This window comes from Sinocyclocheilus anshuiensis, unplaced genomic scaffold, assembly GCF_001515605.1.
Source record: "Sinocyclocheilus anshuiensis isolate Anshui unplaced genomic scaffold, SAMN03320099.WGS_v1.1 scaffold838, whole genome shotgun sequence".
In the NCBI taxonomy this organism is placed as follows: Eukaryota; Metazoa; Chordata; class Actinopteri; order Cypriniformes; family Cyprinidae; genus Sinocyclocheilus; species Sinocyclocheilus anshuiensis.
Window position 1 is genome coordinate 1,362,907 of NW_015539915.1, and position 11,651 is coordinate 1,374,557.

General features: G+C 39.6%; 1 protein-coding gene across 1 annotated transcript; it reads left to right on the top strand.

Annotated features, from left to right (window-relative positions):
* Nucleotides 1-3,806: 3,806 nt before the first annotated feature.
* On the top strand, nt 3,807-11,527 carry LOC107686452 (S-adenosylmethionine synthase-like). Its single transcript, XM_016483461.1, has 9 exons — nt 3,807-4,057; nt 8,545-8,622; nt 8,721-8,843; nt 9,000-9,112; nt 9,223-9,366; nt 9,976-10,194; nt 10,475-10,657; nt 10,977-11,110; nt 11,302-11,527. The coding sequence occupies exons 1-9, from the start codon at nt 3,967-3,969 to the stop codon at nt 11,402-11,404; spliced, it is 1,188 nt and encodes a 395-aa protein (XP_016338947.1). The 5' UTR covers nt 3,807-3,966; the 3' UTR covers nt 11,405-11,527.
* Nucleotides 11,528-11,651: the final 124 nt, after the last annotated feature.

Here is an 11,651-nt window from a genome sequence, read left to right on the forward strand (position 1 = left end):
TTTATGTGTATATATATATATATATATATATATATATATATATATATATATATAAGAAAATAGAAGCACTTTTACTGGTGGACTCTGTATTTGTATGTGTGTAGATATAGGCTACACTACCATTCAGAACATTTTGGGGGTAGTAAGATTTTGTGTTATTTTCGAAAGAAATTAATACTTTTATTTAGCAAGGATGCATAAAATTAACGAAAGCGATACTAAAGATAATTATAATGTTACAAAAGATTTCTGTTTAAAAAATGCTGCTCTTTTGAACTATTCATCAAAGAATCCTGAGAAAATGTATCAGTTTCCACATCTTTAACACTGTTAATAATCAGAAATGTTTCTTGAGAAGCAAATCAGCATATTAGAATGATTTCTGAAGGATCATGTGACACTGAAGACTGACCACAAACCTTGGAATGGTCAGTGTATGAGACAAAAGACACCGTTGTTTAATAAATATAGTTTGCTAGTCAAACCATAGCCTGTTTACTGACAGCAAATAAAAGATGTACATGATTTTATAGGAAAATGTATTTATTCAAAATTCTAAACAGATCGACAAGATAACATATTTCAGAATTCATTGAGCTCAAGAAGGTCAAATGTCATCCTATTAATTGTTGATACATGGGTCTATCACTGCTGTTAACAGCTGATGTCATAATAAATGGGTCTAGTAGTATATGAGTACACATATGCCAGGTTTGGCACATACTATAAGACCACCATCCCAGATTTTAGAAGTTACACATTAACAGCCATCATGCTTTGCTGAAGTTTTGTCAAGCCAACAGCCTCTCCTGAAACAGAGCGAACCTTTGACAGGAGCGGCTGACTGAAGACAACCAATCACATCAGCTCTGCTCATAGCATTTTGTGTCATTATTTGATCTATTAGAGCTGAGTGAAGCTAGTGTGAGGTGTGTGTGGGCAAACACATGCAAAAATAAACACCTAAAAGACATGTAGGATGAGTTTAGCAAAAGTCGAACAAATACATGTCAGGATTGATTGCCCTTTAAATAACAAAAGACAATAAAATATAACTAAGCCTGACGGTATATACTGTAGATGTCATATCATCAGCATATCATCGCAAAAATGTCTCACTTTTGCATATCTCCCCTTTCTGTATTCTCTGTTCATGTTTTCAACAGATATTCTGTAAAGGTGAAGAACTGTAATTTTACTGTCCTCCTTTTCTCTTATATTTTTGTCTTAAATCATTTGGCCGGAGAGCAAAGAACACTGAGTTTGTCTGTAAACATCGATTTATTGACTTATTGTATTTTTTAAATCAAAGTCAAATGTTTTCCTGTGGTGTAATTGTCCTCATCTTGAACTGTGAAGTACAGAAATGTGTCAAAATGAATAATGAGGACACAATGCTATACCCTAAAAATAAAAAAAAGAAATCCAATTTTCACCCATTTTTGAGTCCTGTGAAGTGACTCACAAAGTCTGTTTTTTTAATAATGGTTAGTCTCTCAGGAAACGTTGAAAAGGTTGCTAATCAGGATCATTATCATGCTTGTAGGTTTAGACGAGGGAGAGAGTTTTAACAAAAATGATGTTACTGACTTTTCAGTTGAATTTTTCTCTGAACACTCCATTAATAATCCATTAGTCTGTTATGAGATCTAAGCTCTTAGTCAGAGATTGGAATGAGACTTTGGAAACTCTTCCAGCCCTGGAGGCGAATAGACACATTGTGAAAGCAGTGTGATCGTTTCGGAAGTTCAAAAGCCAGAACCAGAGAGCAAAAGAGTTTGGTAATGTATTGTGAGGTGTTTGACTCATTCATGATGATTGACAGCAAATGTTGTGCAATTTGAAGTTCATTTTGAAAGCATCTCCCTCGAGCAAAAACCATCACCTGGCTGCAACGTGATCATACATAAGAGTTATGTATCCAAAACCTTGCCAGGTGCAAGTTCATGTCATTCCTGTAAATAAATACACCGAATTTAAACAAACTGCATTCACTTAGAGAAAGGGATAAAGGGACTAAAACAATCATTGTTTTGTCTGGCAGAATGTCCGATATCCCTTTAATGCAAAACTGTTCTTATAGGGCTTGATAATATAGCCTACCAGCTGCTTATAAGAGAGGCCAATGTTTAGATAGTCTCCACGGTTGATTTAAATGCCTTGTTTTGTTCACACACTTGCAAATGAATGCTCACTATCAAGGAACATTTTCAGTCTGCATCATAACGTGCCAATTTACAACACAAAAGGCAATAACAACACAGTGTTGTAAGCACTACTTCCTGATATCAAATGCCATAGACAAATGGCCTTGCATCTAATTCTTCTACATCACAGTTTTTAATTGTTACAAATTATTTAGAATGATAATTAATTGGAGGGGAGACAAACAAATAAAAATTGAGACCACGCTGAAAATATGGGATTTTTTTTATTTCATTTAAACCTGAGGTAGAATATGTACTCTTAAAAAGTTATTTAAGAAATAATTAAAATAGTTACAAATAAAAAATATATTTAATTAATATATAAAAATATTTAAGCCAGTAATGTTCATAAATCATTTTGTGACACTGAAAATGTGAACTCTTTTTGCAGAAAGTCAGATGTTCTTGCTTACATTTAATAACAAATCTTCCTAGAAAATGTTGATCTTAAAATTGTATTCAGCGAGCTCAAGTGCTGCTGTCATTAAAACAAAAAGACGTTCCAAAATTCATAATTTTTCAATTCAACCTTTCACTCAAGTGCTCAAAATGACAAAACTCCTAAATGAGAAAAATGCAAAGAACAGCATTTTCGCAAGTGGTCTCCAACTTTTGGACCCCAGTGCATATCTGGGGTTAGATATGAGTTGACAAACTCAATGATGTCTGAGTTTCCCTGTAAAGCAGCAGGCCACTGTACCTCCTGGCACTACCTACAGATTAGATGGGATAAAAGAGGCCCCATGCTGACTGAAAGTGAGTGATAGTGCAATAGAAGCACTGAGTGAATGTAATAGATTATAGTCATGCTGACTGGTTATGAACAAAATGTATAGACAAACACACACACACACATAGGCCTACATACATTTCACATGCTACCTAGAAATTTAGTAATCTCCTGAAAGACAGTCAGATACACCCCCCCACACACACACACACACACACACATACAGTAATTAGCAAAGTGGCGAGACAGGCTTAGCAGCTCTGCCCACAAGCTTTAATTTACTAACATTTAATACGCTGCAATACAACAATTAATGCTTTGCTCAACCGAGTCCAAAGTGCACCTCCTAGACTGACAGACATGATGTAGGTTATACATTGTCTAAGGACAAAGTGCATTTTACATAAATTCTCTCTGCAAAACTGCATTACATAATCATCTTACATCACAACTTTTTACATTTGGAAACACACTGACATATGATGCACATTCATATTGTTCTGCAGTGAACATTAAGCTTTAAAAATTCATCTAGGGAGAAAACATATATAAAACATATTTTATACTTTAAAGAAACTGTATGGAGTATTTCTATAGAAATTTGGATTTAAAACACAAACCTATAGAGAGGGGAAAGTGTGAAAACTAGTCCCCTCTTCCCTCTATTTATGGTTTTAAATTGGGTTTTTATTTGTCAATTTGTCTTTGTTTTATTTCTAAACGTGTGAATGTAAGATATTGTATACAAAGCAGGGCCTCCTTCGTCTCCTCAGCGCGTCACGTCGTAACGCCGTTTCTGATTGGCTGCCGCGAAGCCGGACGGGGGCGTGGCGTACCGAGTGACGTTCGCGTTTGGAGTGAAGAGGGAGGGATATAAACTTGAAGACCGGCTCGCGTGATGATCATTTGAGGTCAAGTCTACACAGCATCACCAGAAACATCTCGAAGACCGACGTTTCAAAAGCAGAGAGAATCTGAAAAGAACACGCTATAGCCAGCGAGAGAGAGAAACGCACCAGTAAATCCAACATGAACGGGCAGATGAACGGTTTCCACAACTCCCTGATTGATGAAGACTGCTTTTTGTTCACGTCGGAGTCTGTCGGTGAAGGACACCCTGGTATGTATCATAACACGATTAACGTTACGTTATAAATAAGATTTTCGTGTCACAAGGTCGCGCGGAAGGCAAACACAGTCGGGCGCGAGATCCCTCAGCTAGCACGGGCTAATAGCTGCTGATAACTATTTTACATTTCTATACATGAAAACATATGCAATTACAACAGTTTATTATACTGTAATCATGTCAAGGGCAGGAAAAATGCGTTCTTCTTTAACGTACGCTGACTTGGGTAAAGTGGGAGGTAACGTTATTTGTCTCTGGCCTCGCGCGGCGGAGTCACCGGATTTGAGGCCCAAAGCTAATCTCACGAATGTAGGCCATGAACACTTATTCATAATTTTATTTTCGTTTTTGTAACTATGTATAAATAGAACTAATAGTCACAACATATTGGCTCCTAATAATTCTGCTTATTTCTATTTGAAGGCCGCGCGCTGTGTAGTGTGTTGTCGGCGGGCTCGCGGAACATGTGTTCATGTGTAATGCGGATACCTCGCGCGTGTTGTTGTTCTGCCGGTTTGTCCGGTTGCGTGTTTTACACGTCAAGACGAGCCTCCAACTTGTTCCAGTCCAAGAATTATAAATCATCATTCCCCTCATTACTTTTATTGGTCGTCTTTATTCACTGGCCTGTGAGATAAGCGAATATTAATGCCTGCGCGTGTCATCACCGCGTGCTTGTGCAAGCGTCGCTGCATGTATGTATCTTGTTCTCTCTATAAGCTGCTGTTTGTTTGACATTTTTTAGGTCGTCCCTGGGCTGTGACACCCCTACACGTGGTGTAAACTTTCCTTCTCGCTCAACTGGCCGCGACTATTGCGTCAGCGCACCTCTTAGGCCTGACACATACAATACACGAAAGCAAACGCCTCTAGCTAGCGATTTTAAGCGTCACTGAGTTCATACATTTTAGGGGCGTTCATACCGCACGCGGGATTTAGTGCAGTTTGCATATTTATTAATCGTTTGTGGTGCTTGTATATACAAATGCGCCTGACGTAACGTTACGTCTTTGACCATTGCGGCACGCTTCTATCTCTGCGTTTGATGCAGTACGTCAAATGAGTACTCAGTATTCATAAAACCGGGTGCGAACATGAGCCACATGACATAACGTTACTGGATTCGCTCAGATTCACAAGTATGCATTGAGGATTTGTAATTCAGTAATTATAGGACTGCATAAACTGAGTTGTCAGATTGGAAAAATTAAGAAAATGGCAAAGAACTGTGAAACCGGCAGATAGTGCTGTAGGTACCAAGAATAACATTTGGGTTAAATTGTAGTTTAAAACCAGTAGTCGGTAACTTGTCAACAGTTATTACCTCACAGGTCAAAGAACACACTGGTCACTGCAGACATGGCGTGATGCGTTTTTTTTCCAGGAATGTTTGCTACACACACCTCCATACTTCACCTACGGATGAGAAGTTAGTTCTTTATCCGATTTGGTATGTGCTCTGATTTAAGGTGTCAAGCACATCAGGTCAGATTTACCAAAAGCAGCCTTGGTTCCGGTAGTATTTTTCCCTTTGGGATTTTTAAAGTCTTTAGGAGTTATAAGCCATAAAACCAAATAGATACTAGCTGAATCACAATATGACAATCTTTGATTTAAAGCAAAGTATGTGGAAGTTGGACAAAAATACAAAGGTGCAAGATTAACTACAGTCCCATGAAGTATTTCAAGAGACATATTTGAAACAAATGATGGGAAAATGAAAGACTTCTGATTTTGTGTCTAAATGTATATTATAATACAGTATATTGTTTATTGCCTTTTCACTAGTGCTGGGGCGGTATGACCAAAAATTTATATCATGGTATTTTTCAAAATTATACCAGTTTCACGGTACATGACGGTATTTTTTTTTCATGCATGACCGGGTGTTAACCATATTTTCTACTGATTGCGAGAGGAAATACTGCAGTATATTGACTTAGAATGCCCTATTTTAGTGTCATGATGATATCATAACAAAAATAAACACCGGTATTCAGTATGAACCAGTATACCGCCCAGCACTACCGCTCACACCTAAATATTTAAGTAATTTGAGTGGGCGGGTACTGAAGTGCTTTTTTGGAGCTGGTTATGATTCTCTGATTAGAATCAGAATGAGCTTTATTGCCAGGTATGTTTACACATACGAGGAATTTGTTTTAGTGACAGAAGCTTGGGAAAGTTAGACCTCGCGTTCGCGAGACAGCACTGGCGAAATCTTACAACTGAACCATAGCTAAGGTTTATCCGAAAAAGTCGCTGGGTTTGTCAGTATGAATATTCTATGGAAAAAAGCCACTAAAAGGGTCTGAAAGTTGCTAAGTCTAGTGCTAAAGTCGCGCTCGTGTGTGTGTGTGTGTGAGACGCGGGAGCTGATGGCAGGGTGCGGGGGATATTTGGGCGGTTAATGTGGATATTGTGGATGAAGGGAGGGTTGTACCAGTGATTCGCTCAGCAGTCCGAGAATCTGAATCAGAATCTGACTTCTGAGGTCAGATTTGGTAGCTGAGCTGAACCGGACCGTTATAGAAGTGCAGAGGACAGATTCAACGATGGTGGCGTAGAACTGTTTCAGCAGCTCTTGAGGCAGGTTGAACTTCGTTGTTGAAACTTAGTGGAAGTTTCTTTGCGGTATCATGGGTAATGTAGTTTTTCCACAAGAAATTCCGCTAATAAACTAAAAAAAAAAAAAAAAAGCTGAGATAACATGGGCTGATGGATAAAAAAAACATGCCATCGATTAACTACCTCGTAGCTCACAATAGGTCTATGTAGTGTTGTCACGGTACCAACATTTCAGTATTCGGTACCGATACCAGTGAAAATCCACGGTTCTCGGTACCAATTTCGGTACCAAAGCAAAACATAAAAACATACCGAAATACCGGGTCTTTTGACAACACTAGGTCTATGAATTGCTGTTAAAATGAATTCATATGGAGAAAATGAACATGACTCTTTTAGATTTCTTGCAGAACAACTGTTTCACTATTACGAGATGACAAGTCAGGGCTCAATTTTTCGAGGTTGTAAAAAGCACTCGCATCCTTGTAGAAATCTTAGTTACAAGTCTGACGCTTGTAATTGTGGTGCTTCTGACATGGTGTGGAAGCAACGTTATTGAAAAAATAACTTTTGATTGGGCCTGAGGTGTTTACAGCGGGGGGGCATTCTAGTTCTCAACCATTTGATTGGACAAATCTGTTAACTAGTACAGGACGAGTCATCAATATTTACATTTAGCAGTAAACAACATAAAGATGGCATCAAATCTAGTGTGTGTGTGTGTGTGTGTGTGTGTACTAAAAGCTGCAAAACTTGATTTCATCAGCGTTTTAAAACAGTTTCTCAATCAGATCAACCACTATCATGGGGTGACAGTCAAAGAATGTTGTAAAGCAAGTTCAGTGACACCAAATGTTTGGGAAACTGAGGGATGTTACAGTCACAACATCGCAAGGGTGCACTTTGTTCCATGAGATCACATGTTTGCAGTGAGTTGGCCAAGCATTTGTGTACAATTGTAAAGTGAGTAAAGTTTGTTTGTGGACAGGTCTGCCGTATCATGTTTTTGTCATTGTGGACTGACGCCTGTACACATGGTGTGACCTTCCCCCTCTCGCTCCACTGCCCTCACTACTGCATCAGTGCGCTTTCTAATGAGCTCAGCACAGGTCTAAGTTCAGAGCTGATGGTGTGGGGGAGGGTTAGCAGCCCCGCTGCAGCTGATTAGCTTGGCTTACCTCTGCCCTAAATATAGATGGTTACTCCAGGGACTGCAGTGGGGTGGCAGTTTGGGCATTAGAGAGGCCGTACTGCAGTGAGCTAATGTACTTCACCTGTTGTATGGAAATAATTTATGGAGGCAACTGAGGCATTAGCAACGTCCTTGTCTATTGTTTTTAAGCCATTTCTTGGCTCGCATGAGGCTTGTAAGCTCAATCGTGTAATGGCACTGTTGTCATTGAAGTGCTTTCAGAGTTTTTTTTTTACATTTGCTGGAGATATAAAGGTTTATTATAGTAAACTAAAACCATAAAGACATTTTTGTACTTTAAATATTAACTAAAAATAAAATGTACAAAAACCTATAATTTTGTGAAATTATTTTTTCTCCATGACAAATGATTCAGTTGCCAAGGAAATATCTTTCATTTAGGTTTAACTTGATGTATTAAAATGAGTAACAAAAAAAAAACTAAGATGCCAAAAAACACATTAATTTTAATGTTATTTTAATATATTTATAATGTTATATACATGAGGGCTTTGTTATCTTATAAATCTTATCATCTAAAAAATTATTTTTACAATATATCCCAAGCTTGCCATTTTAACATTATTTGAGTTGAGCAAATCCAAAATCCAGTTATGCCTTTGGAGGTGGTTGCCATTTATATTGAGTCTCGTTTAACCTGAATTCTATGCTCTAATTGGCTGATTAAATAGTTACACCTCTCATTCCTCTGTTCCAGATAAGATTTGTGACCAGATCAGTGACGCTGTGTTGGACGCCCACCTCAAACAGGATCCTGATGCCAAAGTAGCATGTGGTGAGTGTCAAATTATGCTTACCTGCACGCTTTTCTCCATGCTTGCAACTTGAATCTTTTTACTGTGTGCTCTAACCCCCTTCAATCTGTCCTGGCAGAGACTGTTGCCAAGACTGGAATGATCTTACTGGCCGGTGAGATCACCTCTCGTGCTGTCGTGGATTATCAGAAGGTTGTCAGGGACACCATCAAGCACATTGGATACGATGACTCTTCCAAAGGTATAGCGGCACTAAATGTCAGGGGAAAGAGTGCTACTATGCTGCCATAATACTTGCAGAATTTACGACACTGCATAATCTGTGGGTTTATGATTTTTGTATTAGCTGCCAGTTGGATTTAGGGTAGAATTAATCAGCTTTTTATTGTACTTTTAGGGTTTGACTTCAAGACATGCAATGTGCTTGTGGCTCTTGAGCAGCAGTCACCTGATATTGCTCAGGGGGTTCACCTTGACCGCAGTGAAGAGGATGTTGGAGCTGGAGACCAAGTAAGAGCTACATAATGACTTTCTTTGTTCATATGCCAGGATGTGAATTGGTTTATAAGGAGAATCTAGATCTTATCTTTACTGGATTGACTGAGTACTTTGCTTCTTAGGGCTTGATGTTCGGTTATGCCACTGATGAGACTGAGGAGTGTATGCCTCTCACTATTGTCCTGGCCCACAAGCTGAACGCTAAAATGGCTGAACTACGCCGCGACGGCACCCTGTCCTGGCTGCGACCTGATTCCAAGACCCAGGTGAGAATGTCATTGGAAATCAGTAGCAAAATATACTATTCTACAAAGGTTTCGGGTCAGTAAGAGAGGGAAACTTTTTTTTATTTTATTATAATTTTTTTTTATTAAAAAATGCAGTAAATTAATCAAAAGTGAGAGTAAAGACAATGTTACAAAAGATTTCCATTTGAAATCGGCTGTTTACTTTTCTGTTTCTAGCTTTCTAAAAATGAACCATTTCCACAAAAGATTGATAATTGATATGTTTCTTGAGCAGCATATCAACCTACTAGAATGATTTCTGAAGTATAATGTGACACTGAAGACCAGAGTAATTATGTTGAAAATTCAGGTTTGCATCACGGGAATAAATTACATTTTAAAAATATATCCACATAGAAAACAGTTGTTTTAAACTGTAATATTTCACAATATTACTGTTTTTAGTCTATTGATGATCAAATAAATGCAGCCTTGGGTGAGCATCAGAGACTTTTCAAAAATATGTAAATCTCAATTATTCCAAACCTTTGAACGGTAGTGTATTACTACTGTAGGACTGAGATTTTATGCCTGTATCTTGTAGTGATTGTAACCATTCAGCTCAACTTCTGTTACTTTGTTCTCTAGGTGACGGTCCAGTACAGGCAGGACCGTGGGGCCATGATTCCGGTGCGTGTGCACACCATTGTGGTGTCTGTTCAGCATGATGAAGGAGTGTGTCTGGATGAGATGCGTGATGCTCTGAAGGAGAAGGTGGTGAAAGCTGTGGTGCCCAGCGTCTACCTGGATGATGACACCATCTATCACCTGCAGCCCAGCGGACGCTTTGTCATCGGAGGCCCACAGGTTTAAACTAAAACAATAACAGTGCAGTTTTTCGTGGGGTTCCTATGGGCATGGAAAAGCGGGAAAGAATTTCTTTGAATTTATTAATTTTTTTTATCGTTTATATCCGATTATAATCGAAGTAATAGGTGTGGGAACTGAAGTGTATGTATTATTGGCTTTTTTGTGTATGTATAATGCATTATGGGCTATTTTTATTTCTTTTTCCCACTTTTTATTTCCCTAGATGTGGTGTTTGTTCAAACTGTAAGATTCTGATTTATTCATGCTGTTTTTACAGGGAGATGCTGGTTTGACTGGCCGCAAGATTATCGTGGACACATACGGAGGCTGGGGCGCTCATGGAGGCGGCGCTTTCTCTGGGAAGGATTACACTAAAGTTGACCGTTCAGCTGCCTATGCGGCCCGCTGGGTGGCCAAGTCTCTGGTGAAGGCTGATCTGTGCAAGCGTGTCCTGGTCCAGGTGAATATTTAGCAGTCTTTCACCATGCAATAGTGAAGGGATTAGGGTTGGGCGATGTCTACAAAATTGGCATCGGACGATGTCTAGAGTGAAACATCGCGATGGACGATAACATCGGGGGGAGGGGCGCCCGAAGCATGAATCTGTATTCCGAAAGGCACGGAATACAAATAACAATTGCTAACGGTTGCCTGTTGTATCTCGATACTGGCTAAACATCGTGATATCTATCAGCCATCGGCGAAGGACAATGGCATCGTCTGTCGGCCCAACCCTAGAAGGGATAAGTACACTCTTACCAATATACCGGTTTTCTTAGGTGTCCTATGCCATTGGAGTGGCCCACCCCTTGTCCATATCCATCTTCCACTATGGAACCTCCCAGAGGAGCGAGAAGGAGCTGCTGGAGATCGTGAAGAAGAACTTTGACCTCCGCCCGGGCGTCATTGTCAGGTAAAGTGTGTTCCTCGGGGGCAGCCCAACCACCGCCTTTCGGTTTGATGGTTTCCCAGTCATCTTTTGCTCCCGCGTTTCCTGAGTTTGGTCTTTTGCACAGTTAACGTTAGAGAGGCTGATTGAGTTAACTGAACGTCCTTCTTTGTGCGTGTGGCAATTGTCTTACTCTGTCTCCTGTGCAATTCCAGAGAGCTGGACCTGAAGAGGCCCATCTACCAGCACACCGCCGCCTATGGCCACTTTGGCCGCGAGTCCTTCCCCTGGGAAGTTCCCAAAAAGCTTAAATACTAAATCTGTAACCCCCCCTCCTTTCATTGGGCGGTAGGTGTACATTACAGAGAAACCTACTCAACCCATCGGAGGGGGGAGATGTACCAAAACCCCTCACTCCTAACCTCACACCCGTTCCCAAAGGTAATTCACCTCCAATGGCATTCTCCCCATACAACTCCACCTTCAACCCTGTTTGCTGTATTGTTTTCGAAATATCTGTGGATGGTGGCTTTTTTTTTTTTTTTTTTTTTTTGTTTTTTTTTTA